The 14,866-nt window shown below is 47.4% G+C and overlaps 4 protein-coding genes across 4 annotated transcripts; 2 read left to right on the forward strand and 2 right to left on the reverse strand.

Moving 5' to 3' along the window:
- Window positions 1-541: 541 nt before the first annotated feature.
- FMAN_05850 (uncharacterized protein) lies at window positions 542-2,230 on the reverse strand (the record flags this gene model as incomplete). Its single annotated transcript, XM_041827443.1, has 4 exons — window positions 542-1,173; window positions 1,254-1,692; window positions 1,750-2,066; window positions 2,122-2,230. 4 exons carry the CDS (start codon window positions 2,228-2,230, stop codon window positions 542-544), a joined length of 1,497 nt encoding a protein of 498 aa, XP_041678405.1.
- Window positions 2,231-2,278: 48 nt separating this feature from the next.
- On the forward strand, window positions 2,279-3,436 carry FMAN_16053 (uncharacterized protein; the record flags this gene model as incomplete). Its single annotated transcript, XM_041827444.1, has 4 exons — window positions 2,279-2,416; window positions 2,473-2,758; window positions 2,782-3,155; window positions 3,311-3,436. The coding sequence occupies 4 exons, from the start codon at window positions 2,279-2,281 to the stop codon at window positions 3,434-3,436; spliced, it is 924 nt and encodes a 307-aa protein (XP_041678406.1).
- Window positions 3,437-4,302: 866 nt separating this feature from the next.
- FMAN_05849 (uncharacterized protein) lies at window positions 4,303-5,364 on the reverse strand (the record flags this gene model as incomplete). Its single annotated transcript, XM_041827445.1, has 1 exon — window positions 4,303-5,364. The coding sequence occupies one exon, from the start codon at window positions 5,362-5,364 to the stop codon at window positions 4,303-4,305; it is 1,062 nt and encodes a 353-aa protein (XP_041678407.1).
- Window positions 5,365-11,770: 6,406 nt separating this feature from the next.
- Window positions 11,771-13,994, forward strand: FMAN_05848 (uncharacterized protein; the record flags this gene model as incomplete). Its single annotated transcript, XM_041827446.1, has 8 exons — window positions 11,771-11,867; window positions 12,319-12,794; window positions 12,864-13,227; window positions 13,284-13,296; window positions 13,385-13,508; window positions 13,561-13,640; window positions 13,695-13,925; window positions 13,976-13,994. 8 exons carry the CDS (start codon window positions 11,771-11,773, stop codon window positions 13,992-13,994), a joined length of 1,404 nt encoding a protein of 467 aa, XP_041678408.1.
- Window positions 13,995-14,866: the final 872 nt, after the last annotated feature.

Here is a 14,866-nt window from a genome sequence, read left to right on the forward strand (position 1 = left end):
TTACTGATAAAACACCCCCAGGGGGGCCATCCGGTGTGATTCAAGGGGCACTCTTCATCTTTTGAAGCTCGCTGTGTTTGCCTTGATGCTTACGGCCTTCTCTTGAACCGTTCTCCTATTAATTTGCAGACTATTGTTACATATTTTTACAACATTCAGGTATCACTTATAATGGCTATGAATGAAAGTGAGAATAAATAAGTCTCAGGATTTGGAAACCTTATGCTGGGCTGTATAACCAAGTCATGTAGACATTCCAGCACCTCATCCACTCCAAATGAGGAATCAGGTATTTAGAGAGTTTTGCGTCCGCATAGCGCTGTTGACTATGTACTGTCATGTATAAAGATGATACAGGTCTGTCTCAATATCTATATCGGGCCTGATCCTGTTCCGTCTGTCCATCAACTGTATATGTTGTCTTATGATCAGAGAAACAGACACCAACACTATGTAAAAAAGAAAAGGAAGAAAAATTATAAAAGGATGCCTCTAAAGGCAGTAATGGCAGGGCCTTGATACTGAAAGGTGTGGAAATTTACTAGCCACGCACACCAGTGTAGCGATCCTTGCGCTTCTTGCAACTTCGAACCTGTTTTCCTTTGCCGCCATTCAGCTTTTCCCAGAGCGTCAAAGTCTTCAACAAGCTGGGCTCAGGCTTGAAGTCCTCAACATCCATAGGTATAGTCATCGTTACTTCGCCCGTTTCAGTGACAATGTCCAGTGTAGATTTTGGCTCCTTACTGAATGGCTCGTACTCAACAGAATCACGTTTGACCTGACGTCCATGGAGCTGCCACTCCCGGAACCTGTCGAAGCCACCCCAGCCAACTCCGACGGCCGCAGGGCGTGGGTGCTGCTGCATGTGGCTGCTGCAGGTAGCAGAACGGTTGCGGGAATCCATCTCTGAGGGAGGGGAAAAAAAAGCACAGGAAGGGTCGGAGATTCCGGCCTCTGCTGCGGCGTTGGCACCAGTAAGACGGCCAGGCTTCCAGTAGTACTTGGGTCCTTTTTCTTGCTGAACTTGCTGCTTCTCTTCTTCAGTCATGGGCATGGTGAGCTCAACGAGGTTCTTAGAGGGCAGAGTTGTAACGAGCTCTTCTCCAGGCATCAATTTGACAGCCAGACCGGATGCTATCATGCCAGTCATGAAAAGGTTTGTGGAGCTTTTGACTGGGTCGTCAGTATCAAAAACGTCATTGATTTTGGGAATACCCGAACATCAGAGTCTCGAGGCTTGGTAGTAGGTCTGCCCGGGTGGAAGTACTGGGAATAGCCTTGAGCCTGGAACTTTGGCAAATCAGTCGTTGGGATTTTCTTCATCTCAGTCCTGGCCCCGCCTCTTTTGAACACTTGGATGAAGGTCTGTAACCAAACATCTTTGTTACACGGGTGAGGGCTCGGGACTGATTGCGAGAGCGGAGTCAACGTTGTATCTTGTCGCTGAGTGAGGTCTGGGCCGATGACCAGACCTCGGCTTGCATAGTCTGACTTGATATGCTTTGCTCGAGCCTCATCTGGATAATTGGCTGTCAAAAAGCTCACTGTCGAGCTGGAGGTCTCGATGGTAAAAGATGATGGAGCGGCTGAAACCGATAAAAAGGACTCGGAGGTGGCTCTAGTAGCAGAGCGGGATGCAAGGTTCTTGAAGGTACCGTTATCTCGAGAACTTTTTGGTGGTTTTGGGCCAGGCTGTTTGAATTATTAGGACCTATAACCTCCGTAGAGTTGCACTAGAGATACAATTACTTGGTGGGTGATGGACTCAGTCTTGATGCGTCTTCCATACAGGATGGTTCCATTCAGCACCTCTTTTGCACGTTGGGCATCTTCTTTCCGTTCAAACTGGACCCAGTACCAGCCCCTAATGGCATTTCCTAGATCTGACTCCCCCAAAACCGGCTCAAAGTTGGGCAAATAAATCTCGACGCTGAAGTCGTGATCTTGCAGCAATTTGTGAACCTCCGTTTTTGGGGTCTCATAGTTGAGGGAACCAATGTTAGTAACCACGCCATCGGCAATGGACTGCTGAACAATCTCCCTCGGAGGCTTGTGTATAGTCATGTCTAAGAGCCTCGTCAGAAATTTGAAAAGGGAGTGGGAGAAATATGATATACTCACTGAATGACAGGATGGTGATAGGGAACCTGGCTCTGAAAGGGCCATCCAAATCCCACAGTTTATTTTCTTCGATGAATGGAAAGGAAATGGAAAGATTGCTTGTACTCATACTCGTAGGACCGCGGTCGCTTCAGCAGCTGAGCGTACTGCCGCCGAGATGGACGTACACGTCGGAGCAGAGGTTGGATTCGCTACGCGGTTTGACAAACTTCGGCATGATCGGACTGAGCTGCTTTACATGACGGACAGAACACTGTTGGAGGTGGCTGGGAAACAACCAAACTTCAACGACTTTGTAATTTCTTACCCATGGTTCCTTGCGCTGAGAATAAGCGTCACTAATCGTAACAGGCCCGCATCATCATAGACGAAGCTCACGAGCGTGCATTGGCAACTGACATGCTGCTTGGCCTACTAAGAGTGGCAATATCCCAGCGTACCGACCTCAAAGTAGTGGTCATGTTGGCTACGTCAGACGCTCAAAGGTTCATCGACTACTTCGGCGACAAAAAGGCCACTCGCTTTGAGCTCACAAACTTGTGTGTAGCCTTGAAATACTGGCTCTTGCCGCTCTCGATGGATCCAACATCTACTTGCGACCACATGGAGTCAGATACTATGCTGATCTTGCCCGACAGTAATTTGCCGACTTTACATCAGACCATCTCGCGCAACCCCACGCATTCCATGCCTACATTCACACCAAACAACGAACATCCCCTGAGCTCCCCGACAAGGAAAGGGTCGATTTGGACATCAGACAGTGGTGTTTTGATGCGTTCCTCAACCACTCTGTTCTAGACGAGGTCGCACGGGTTCGACAACAACTCAAAGAACAATTCCACTTGTTGTGTCCGGATTGGAGAGCGCCCAATACAACCCCCTTTATCGATCCAAATTACGAGATCAACATACGAAAAGCTCTGGCCCGAACCTTCTACTACCGTTCAGCCTTTCGTGACCCAGCCGGTATTGACCAGTACCGCGTCGTTCGTGCCAACTGGCAGGCTGGCATCCACCCAGATGGTCACCAGGTTGGAGCTAATCATGAGTGCATCATTTTTTTGGAAACTTAACCTACTCTGGGATCCAATATATGTCAAATGTCACTGCTGTTGAGCCTGAATGGCTTGCTGTATGTGCCTCCGCCCTCTCCGCTTCAATCTTTACGGTGTACTAATATTGCCAGGAACTTGACTTCTTCAGAGAAAATAATTGGCTGAGGAAGCCCAATGGAGCTTATCGTATGCCTATTCTGCAGACTACCATTCTTCCCCTGCAGCCCAAGAAGGATCCTAAAAACACTCCTGAGTAAGGCTCTAACTGAACACACCCGTCTCAAGTCTGACATTCGGCCTGATACGCCATCATCGGCCTGCTTCAGTAATGCTCTTGAGTTAATATTCTTTTTCTATTTCCATTTATTTATCTATGCTTCTACTCTTCCAGTGTCAGAAGTTTCATGCGGCTCCGCTCTCGTCTTTACATCACCCGTTTTTGTTTCTACCAGGGCTTTACGTGTTGGAGGTTCTTAGCGCCAGCTACACTCCTTTCCTTTACTCCTTGTTCTTTACTTTTCACGGAGACGCTTGATCGTGCTGCATTGGACGTAACCAGGACCGGTTGTCTCTCTTTTATACATCAATCGTCCGTCTTCCTTTTTCTCTACCACTCATTCAAGCTGTTTAACACGGAGTTCCTTCTACTTCTTAGTGTAATATATGCCTTTGCTGCATCTTAGATTATATGGCAATAGGTTTGGCTCGGTATCCTAATGTATGGAAGGAGGCTCTTTACTCCTCTCATAAGTCATCCTCAAATCTACTAAGATTTATCACCTCTTCGTTGCTGAATTACTCGAGACCCATAATAGCAGATTACACGTAACATGTACTTTGTTTTAGATTATAATATGTTATAACACTCGTATTAACTCTACTAGGCTCTATCTCCTCATCACCGAATACTCTTGTGCTCGTTCCATATTGACAAAGTTGTTGGTAGGTTGTGATGGCATACGTTAAACCCAAGATTTGAGGCCTTGAGAACAACTTAACTGTATGACATGAAGAAAATGGCAAAAGCCTACACTCTTGAGTTGACTGAGACTCGGAAGTACATGTTCTTAATATTGGACTGTTGGCGAAAGTTCGATTCTAATGGGCCGGCTTTCAGCCAGACTCAGACGCGAGGACGGCCCTTTGAATGACGATCAAATCGGGTGGTATGCAAATCAACCGAGAACTTGAGAAGGAGTTCCATTTGATTTGTGCATACCTCTGACTGGTATATCCTGTGGAGATTTCGACTGACAACGCTCCAAGCTCGGATATCAGCGAGGATCGGCCACATGTAGTCGATATCGTTCCAGAAGCCTTTATACCTGGCAGGGAAACATTTCTCCAGACTTTTCCATTCTGCATATGAATCGATCTTCCCATCTTTCTCGATATTCAGAACACCAACCATCCTGGCCAGATGGGTAGGCGCTTGAAGCATCACAATTGCTTGTTTCTCGGAAGTAACCCCACGCATGCGATTTTCCAACACTGACCTGGCACGAAGAAGCTCTTTCACCAAACCACACATTATGGCTCTGATGGCGAGTAAAACATCCTCCTTGACAGGTGCCCCCTCTTTCAATATTTTCAGAAGACCATCCCATTCCACTGCCCGGCAAGGGAGATTACGAATCTGATCTCGCATATGTCCCGCGAACTCAGTTGACAAAGTTATGATCTCCGGAAGATCAGGACTCATACAGGTAACCTCTTCATGTTCAGTTCTGGAACGTGATCCGTCCATATCATCATCAACGTCGACAGCTTCGCCGCTGATGGCTTTGAGACAGCCTCTTGCAAAGGTAGCCAGGTCTTCAGTCCATGTATCTGGCCTGTCTTCAATAGTAGGCGTGACCAGTCCAGCCTCCTCATCGTCTGCCTTCTGCCGAGCCCAAAGACGCTGCATCATCCTGGAAGCGTCTATCATTCGCTGCAACTGCCCATGTCGTGTGAGATAGTGATCTATCTGTGCATATTGACCGGGATAAACTTCATAGTCACTCGAGGAAGCCTCGAGTAGTCGAAGAGCGCGGGACTCAGATAAAGCTAGTCGCTCGCGTTCGCCAAGCGTGGTGAACCATTCAGGGTGTTGAGCGATCAGGTCAAATTCGGCTGTTGTAATCGACTGGGGGCCTGTCAATTTGATCATGATGCTCTCCAAATCCGGCTCAATATAATCCATTGTGTTGCTTTTTGAAGATTCGTGGGGCCTCTGTTGACGATGCTGGTCTTATAATTCCACTAAATGGTCGTGGCCGCTTTGGTTGGAGTTCTGTTCCGTCGTCTGGAGCAGGGCGCCTCTTAGTTTGCTTGTCTTGTTCTTGAAATGTCCCCCTGATATTGTCGAGTCGCTCACAGGGTTCTTTTTGGAACGAAAACACAACGGAGTCTTGTGTGCTGGAGGAGATATCTTCTTTTGCGTTTCAAGGAACAACCAGCGATACAACTGAAGGAGCTCAGAATTACCGAAGATGGAGATTGTTCTTTTCAGTCAAGCCTCTCTCAAAATGAGAAGATTGAATGTGTAAAAGTAAAAGGTGGAAGTCAAAAGTCGTGAGTGGTGCAACTGAAGTAAGGTATGAGAGGTTGGGCACCTTCCCTTTAAGTGACATGATTTCTGGAAAGTGCAGGTCGGTGTTGCCTCGTGCCTGAATGTTCACATCCTCACAAGGTCGCTCATTCCGTTCCTGGATTAAGTACTTCATATGCAGGACCTCTTGAAGAATGGCCTTCTATTATTTGGAATGTTGATCTAAAGGAAATCCAAAATTTGGTCTCTCGAATCAATGGGTTTCTTTTCCGTGATCGCTTCCCCTCAACCTTCAACAAAATCTATTTCTTCGAATATGCCATGAACATGATGGATAAGTCTATTGACCTTTCAGTGTTATCGAGGCTGATGCTTCCAAGATAAATGATCAAGTCACGGCGATAAGTGACTGCCCAACGCTTGTTATCAACGATGAACCTGGATGCACCAGAATATATTCTCTCTGGATTGCCTCGACTTACACCAAAGCTCTTGGGCAACTTAGTTATGAACCTGCAAGTCCCCTTGAGCTTCTCTCGATTCATGCCACCAGAAAATGAATATGCAGATCTTCAAAAGGTTGCACGAAGGGCAACCTCAGTCAAGAACCTATAGGGAGAATCAACTTCTCGTGAAGCAGCTGAAAATCTGTCTCAGCCAACCTGCTACGAGACTGAATAAGGAAGGAGACTATTATCAATATAGCCCAAGAGGATATTGTTCCTATCTAAGTTCTGTATGTCAGACATGTTGGAGAATCATCTCTGGTCTGGTGACGACGAGCCTCAAGATACAATAAGAACCGATCCCATATTTTGCAAGGGCCTAATGATGACATACCTTAATCTACTATGGCAACTCGGCCTAATCAAGCCCAGCCAAGTCTCGACCATACCGGCATCTAGCACTAGACTTTTAAATTGGAGATAGATCAGGAGTCTTTGTTATTGCAGATCAAGTCTTGATCAAGATCCTTCGTCTATGTTGTTTCATGCCATGGCACATGCCCACAAATGCATCAACGAAGAATGCGAGAAATCAACTCAGATGCTCTTCCAGTCACTTCACGACAGCTTGTATTCTTCTCATGAAATAGACTGACCTCTTGAGTCTTCAACACTAATAATCTTGTGTTCATCCCCAAGCAGGGAAGAATTTCTGACTGTTCCTCAAGATGCCTCTAACATGGCACAGCAAAAGAACCACCCCTTGGGAGGAAAAACACCGGCGTTCTGATTACTCTCTCACAAAATCACGAGAATTTCTGATTCACTGCCTTGGAGAACATCCCCGATGGGTTGTCAAGGACATCCATGCGAATTATCATCACAACTCCGTGCTGAGAGGGTGAAGAAAGGGAATAATCTTTGCTCAATTTAGGCCCAAGATTATCCTAAAATCATGAAAGATTTAGCTAAATATCCTAAGATTAGACAAGTAAGGTCTAAAGTTTATGGTTTCTCCTCAGGTGGTAGTTTGAGTCAGGCTTGAACCAGATTTATTTCACCCTCGTCATCGGCGGATAAAACGTCCGTCAAGCGTGCAATGACAGGGAAGTCTCAACATGAGCCGGACCTTTGTTGTTTCGTCAAACTCACTAGGATCAACCCTTGAAAGACGGGCGCCGTCTGCCACCTCCTCGCCGAAGTCGTCCCACAGGGTCTAGACCATTGACAAAACCTCAGCCTGGATTGGCCTCCCTGCATTGAATGTGTCGATCAGGGATTTCCAGTCGACCGTCCGGACAGTGAGCGCTGTGAGACATCGTGGTATTGGCGCGCTCGGTGCAGGCCCAAGGTTTTCAATTCTTGGAGTCGATAGGCTCATCGGGTGACACGGGAGGCTCCTTGGAATCGGCAGTGTTTTCCTCTGTTGTGGCGCCGTTGGTCGTGAGCGGTTTTATGTCGCCCACGTTTGGCAGACTCACGTGGATCATGCCATCCCACTTGAACACCATTTGTTCCTGTCGTAGGCCAAGTCCTTGAGCTTCTTTCCCAATTGCGGTGCCAACTTAACTCTCATGCTATTCCTCGTCTCGAGATGAGAACGGAACTCCTCGCTTGTGGTGTTTGCTACTGAGAAATTCTAGACATGCTCGGTCCAGGACTAGCTGGACTGTTTTAAGGACTGATCGAAGGGTACCTCCGCCTCGACGCCTTTCATCTATTTCCAGACGGGACCAATTGTTTAGGCATCTCCGGTGAGAGAAACAAGAATTCCTTTGTGGAAAGGGTTCCAAAAACAGTCGCAAGGTATAGCAGGAGCATACTGATAGCGCCCCCCCGCCCCCCCGTTGTCCGCATATGACTTCGAGCTAGAAACTCAGGCATCGCAACCAGTTGTGTGAGGTTAGGGCGAGTGTGGCATGCTAGAAGCCCAATTGTTTTTATATCATCGAGACGGAATAGGGTGAAAAGGCTTTTAGATGGAGGTTCCCTAACGCTAACACCCAATGGCCATTTCATGATAGTTCCGGGCATAAAAGCAGGTAGAAGAGGAATTGTCCAGTTATTGGCTATAGTTGGAACCTTTGACACCAAGGATCCCACAAGATCTCGTAACCGGCTCTGTTGGACTTTACCGGTCTAGATAGCCAGTTTTCCATCAAGCTTTGAATCCAATCTGTACGCGAGTTCGACGAACCTAAATGGGTGAATGCATCTTGTTAGTTTGTTAACCTCATGGAACCGTAGCCTAGGAGGCTCAACGATCCCCAAGGTGTCGCGTGATGCATCCAATGTGTATCTATGCCGTTTCTGTGGTAGAGGGTGCGATGTGAAGGTTGGTGCCCGGCGTCATCGCTGACCTTCAGGTTTTGAACAGGTTCAACAGGAAGATACCGCAGGAGTCGGTTGTTCTGGCGCACGAGTCTGCCATTGGCGCCGGTTGCACCTCGAAAACCCCGGCCTTATCTTTCACGGATCGTTTAAGCCTGGAAATGCTCCCCGGCACAGTGCAACCTTCATGGAAGCTTGTGTTGATCCCCGCCACGATGTTGGAAGGCTCGGCCCTCAGGTCGAAGCTTTCCGTGTTGTCCGCGAATGAGACCTTGTTGAAATAAGTGCCATAAACAGGCACTTGATGAGGTTCGTCGTGGGTGTCGAGCATGTCCTCATGATTGTACGCAGCAATCACTACCTGACTTTGGCTATCCCACGCCGACGTGGCCTTCCTTGACTTAAGCGTTTTCAAAACAGTTCCTCGTCGCCACCGTCAGAGGCATCTTGACTAGGTAGTCAGTTAGATTCTCTGATAATGAAATAGAAGGAACTGGCGCTCTTGTACCATATCCAGTCTCATCAGTCTCTCCAGACAGACAGGAGGGCTGTTTCCGCAACATTGGGCAAGCCTTCATGGCACGAATAGGTGTTTTTTTTTTTTTTTTTTTTTTTTTTTTTTTTGAAGCTTAGCACGATTGTCGCAGCCACATGTTCGCAATTTTTCCTGTTGCTTGTCAGTGTGACCTAATCATTGTGCGTCTTATGTGACCTACCAATTGTGCGTGACGAGCGCGTCTATACCAGGCACGTCCTGCTCATGTCAAGCATTTTATAGAGCAATAAGGTGATGTTTTTTTTTGGCTATCTTAAACCTAGCAGCGGTGTGGTTTCCCGGATAAGAATATTTCTGGTCTGATAATAATATATGTAACTATGTTGAAGAAATCTCTTCCTCTAAAGTTGAAGTTGTGTTGCTGCACACCTTGGAGATTGAATGAGTGCAGAGTAGCCCCGCTTTGATCAAGTAGTGCACAATAACCGTATCTCTCTGGCTGAGAATGTTATGTAAGCGGTTTCTTTCCAACTCGCAGTGATAGTTAGTGACGGTATGTATGTATACCTAAGTACTATAGGTGGTTTCATACATATATATAAGGGTCTACTAGTATCTATGATAATACGGTGTGTCTGCCACGTATAATCGTGTTAAAAATCTACCGCTGAAAGTTCAATGAGTAGGTGATTTATTCTTATATGGATTAAATATCAGGAGCTCCGCATGAATGAGCATATTATGTATGAGGACAAATCTAAATAGACAATCCTGGATGCTATCCCTTTTTTCTGCTTTTCGCGTTGCTTGGCTTATGTTTGTTACGCTAATTTTCAAGCAAAGGACCTGGTTGTAAACATACCTGACAAGCATCGTTGAATACCCTAGAGCTTCACCAACTTATATCAGTTCTTACCAAGACTTGGGTGTTGCTAGCTCTGTCAGTTCAGGTACTTCTTACTGGGGAAATGTTGCTATGTAGCCCAATTACTCCTGGCTATGATGCCTGTTAGTTTAATGCGTTTGCGCGAATAATCAAAGCAGTCTCGGCGTGCATCGCCGTTATACGGCGAAGCCGTCTCGTTCCGCGGCGCAGTCTAGGTGAGCACGGTGAGCATGGAGATACCAACCCTCGTCGTATCGAAAACGTTCCACACGATGTCTTGGTAACGTGTCTGTCTCATGATTCGACGAGTTGTAAGTGGTCTCTCGAGGCTCACGGACCCGCGAGATCGGGACCAACCGGGCTGCTTCCTTGTGCTCTATCAGGACAAGATACCTCGTTCTGGATGTTCTAGCGAGCTTCTAGAGTGTTTCAGGCTCGGGTTCTCACCGAGCTTCCCTTTTGATCCGATGCGCGACATTCCACATAGACGAAGACATCAGGCCTGAGGTTCTGACCGTGTTGGAGTTGATGGTTTGAGTTGGAGTTGAAGCTAGGGGGCCGGGCCGGCAGTCCAAGCTCCGGACCAGTTGGTGTTGAGCTTGACTCGCTGTCCTGGGGTCGGAGACACTGTGGGTAAGGGAAGAGGCCAAACTGGGGTTTTAGGTAACGATATCGAGGCTAGACCCTCTGAGATCGTCACAATGCCAATGTTTGCGGGTCTTGACCGGACTCAAACGTCCCGGTCAGGTTGAGATTGGGCAGAATATGAGGGAAGAGAAGATAAATGAGGAAATAATAGGAATTGAACTTATTATTTTGAGAACCCACGTTACTCCGTACGCTGAGGTGAATTCCATGCTCACCTCAATATTACCCCCACCTGAGCTCTGGAGCTAGCATTTATGGACAGTAGACGTACGTCACTCTGGTTGTCATTGAGGTGAGGAGCTTTCAAATAATTGCGCGGGGGCCAAATGATAAAAAGAGAAAACTTGAAAAAGTAGGGCAAGGCTCAAATGATTGGACAAAGCTGGCAACGTGCATATCTGTTAGAGAAGCGTCTCGACTTTCAAACGACATGACATGTCGTATCAGGCTGCGAAAAGGGGGGCATCTACCCCAGGATTGACGCTGTAATGGAACGTCAAAGCTGCGAATAGTGGCATGCTTGAGAGATTATGCGTCCTGCTTTGGACACTCGGTGTGAGCTGTTTGGCGATCATGTTCGATCTTGGGGAGAATTCTGGTTACCTCAACACGCAACACGATAATTACGCAGCCAGAGAATTGACTCTAGAGATGCCGTTTTCCGTTACGGGTGATGCATGATGCATACAGTTCAGCCCAGTCCAATCCAATTGCAGCGCCGTTCTTCACCACCTCCTTCACCTTGCAGCCCAGGTCAATGCTCACCTGGCTCCTGGGGCCTCACAGACCAACTGACAAGGCACTGTTTACAGTCTCTCGTCGCTGAATGGCCTCTTTTTTCCTTTTCTTCTTCTTTTGTTCCTGCTGTGGTACAGTACCTGGAGAGGCAACCTAAAAGGTCCCACCCCCGAATTTTTCTGTGCTTTACCTAGTGACCAAGGCCGTTGCTGGTTTTTTTGCACTTATATTCAATCCCCCGTAAACATCCACATTGAGTTTTCCTCCCCTCTCTCCCTTCTTTCTTCCCTTCTCGAGATAAGTTAGATACCTAATCTCTTCCCCCCGCCGACATCTTGATCCGGCTGTCGCGACTATTGTGACTTGCATGACTGGGCCTCACTAGAGCCATATTGCCAGCTTCCCATTACCTAACCTGGTCCTGCTAGGAACCACCACCTCTACTACCTAATCAAATACTACTCCAACCTTTCATCAACCCTCTTCTCTTTATCCCTCTCTCACATCGCCATCATGTCTTTCAGTGGACGCAAGTTCTCTATCAACCGCCATACTGGCGCACCCAAGACACTCACTCGACGTTTCAGTACGACCGAGCCTTCAACCAACGGTAAGCATTTGTGTCTCATTTGTGGCTTCTTTGCCCGGGGTTTGGCTTCTCGCTACTCGCTATAACGTTGCACCTCTCTGTCTTCAAGAAGTTCCTCGAGCTACTTCAACACCACATGCTCCAACTTGATGAGTTGTCTACAAAAAATCAACAACGAAAGCCTCATTGATCTTTCTTCACCGTTTTCTTACCTCCCCTCACCGTCCCGCCTTATCGCTCTCACTACCGGCGCCACTGATGCGGCCCTTCCCCTCTCTGTCCCTCACAATCCCTGCCGTTTTGCCCCTCCATAAACTGAACCCCTCCAAATCCGCCTTACATGAGCTATAAAGGAGCTTGGCTGCAGCTACAGCTCTGCCCCACAACGTCATAATTCAACTCCCCAACGATAGAGATATTGTATGAAAACAACTGTAACCAATCGCATTATACTAATTCAATGCCTTGCTAGAATTCCAATCCAAGGTTCATCGCCAGTTCCGAAATGCTCATGAGGGACACATGCCTCATGCTGGTCTCGATGCCAGCCGATCATCCACCGGTGTTATCTGGTGTACAGAGCGAGCCTCTGAGTATGGCTACCTTGAGGATCCTGAATCATGGGCCAATCTTGGCCAGGGTGCCCCTGAAGTCGAGGATGACATTGAGGGCTGTTTCCCCCGACCCGAGACCATCAACATTTCAATGGCTGGTCGAGAGTATGGTCCTACCGCTGGTATCAAACCATTGAGAGAGGCGGTTGCTAAACTTTACAATGAGGAACACCGTCAGGGTAAGGAGAGTCAATACACCTGGGAGAACGTAGCTATCGTCCCTGGTGGCCGTGCTGGTCTCATCCGTATCGCTGCCGTTCTCGGCAACTCATACCTGTCTTTCTTCTTGCCCGACTATACGGCCTACAATGAGATGCTGAGTCTTTTCAAAAACGTGAGTTTTACTCTACCAGAAAAAAAAAAAATCCATGCTTGGTGGTAAGGTGCTGACGAAATCTCACAGTTTGCCGCCATTCCCGTCCCTCTGGCTGAAGAGGACGGCTACCACATTCACCCTGACAAGATTGCCGAGGAAATTGCTCGTGGTACCTCTGTCATTCTTACCTCAAACCCTCGCAACCCCACGGGTCGTGTTATCGCCAACCCGGAGCTTGCCGAGATCCAGGACATCTGTCGAGACAGAGCTACATTCATTAGCGACGAGTTCTACTCGGGATACAACTACACATCGAATTGCGATGGCTCGACAATCAGCGCGGCAGAGAACGTCGATGACGTCGACGAAGATGATGTTCTGATCATTGATGGTCTCACCAAGCGCTTTCGTCTGCCCGGTTGGAGAATTGCATGGATCCTGGGACCCAAGGGTAAGCACGCCAAACAAGCTACACACCAAGAAAAGATACTAATTTTGTCCTTTTAGAATATATCAATGCGTACGTTTTATCTTGAATTTTCTCTGAACTTTTTGAGTCACTTTTATTGATACCCCTTTTCTGCCATGGATGACTGACGTACCTGCAGCATCGGTTCATGCGGTTCTTACCTGGACGGTGGTGCCTCTCATCCTTTCCAGGAAGCTGCTATTCCTATGCTCGAGCCCAGTTTGGTCAAGAAGGAGATGATTCACCTTCAATCTCACTTCAGAGTAGGTCCTGAGATGCACATCAAGAGAACACGGAAAGCTCACTGTTTCTTAGGATAAGCGTGACTTCGTTGTACGACGCCTGCGGGAGATGGGATTCATCATCAAGTACGTGCCGGATTCGACATTCTACCTGTAAGTCACCACTCCTACTTGGTCTTTATTTAATCGACTCTAAACGATTCTCAGTTGGCTCAACCTCGAGGGTCTTCCCGAGTCCATCTCCGATGGCCTCAATTTCTTCCAGGCCTGTCTTGCTGAGAAGGTTATTGTGGTGCCTGGCATCTTTTTCGATCTTAACCCTTCACGCCGTCGTGATCTTTTCGACTCTCCCTGCCATCACTTCGTTCGACTTTCTTACGGTCCCCGCATGGACGTTCTAAAGATGGGAATGGACGCTATTGAACGTGTTGTTCAGAAGTGAGTTCCACTTCAACCAATATAGGAGTTATAGAGCTAACACGTTGCAGGCACCGAAAGCTCAACTAAGTCGTCTCCTAAAACAATCAATGCTTGACTTACTTGCAATTTTGGCTCAACCACATGAGTTATGTGTTGTTTTGTTGCCTGAGCCGGGTTGTGGAGGAGCTTTGCGCTTTGACGATTTTGAGACACCTCAGAGTATTATCTCACAGAGACAGCAAATATGTTGTCATATCTGCTATGCATGGCAAATGCATGCAGCTTAACAATAAGGCAAGCTGAGGTTACGCGAGAATTAGTATTGAAAGAGATCATCCTGTTATAGATGTAGGGGTGAGCTAGACCGTCTCAGTTGTATCCATCGCTATTTTCCTAATGAATCGTCCTCGTCTCGGATTCTTTGATGTTACTTGAAACCCACAATTAGTCCTCTGTCACTTGATCATGACCTGAACAAACATTCTCTACCTATTCATCGCACCCTTTTGGCAAGTTACCCCACGCTGAGCATAAAGACGACACACATGAACGCCAGACCGCCGCACCTATGCAGCTGCATCTATCACGCCTTATTCCGCCCTCGAGTCCCCTCATCCAGCTCAGCTCGTCATCGCCCCTGCTCCCGCTTGGATGAGACCCTGGAATAGCCTTTTAAAGGTGACAACCCTATCAGAAGTTCGGTTGATGGCGACATTGCACTGAGGCGTAGATCTACCCGCTCATCTCGCCCAAAAGTCCCGATCTCTTTATAAAACAAGCAAAAATGGCCGAAAGGACGATACCCGCTGTGGATAATTCTTGATGTGAGGTCAAGTCCCCCACTGTAGCTCTATAGTTTGTGGTGTTCTGGTTGTTGGCCATACCAACAACGGTAATGCTTCTCCTAACAACGGCAAACTTCGACAAAGTACTATGATGAGACATTTTCAGACATCTTA

Source organism: Fusarium mangiferae (assembly GCF_900044065.1).
Source record: "Fusarium mangiferae strain MRC7560 genome assembly, contig: FMAN_scaffold002, whole genome shotgun sequence".
Lineage (NCBI taxonomy): Eukaryota > Fungi > Ascomycota > Sordariomycetes > Hypocreales > Nectriaceae > Fusarium > Fusarium mangiferae.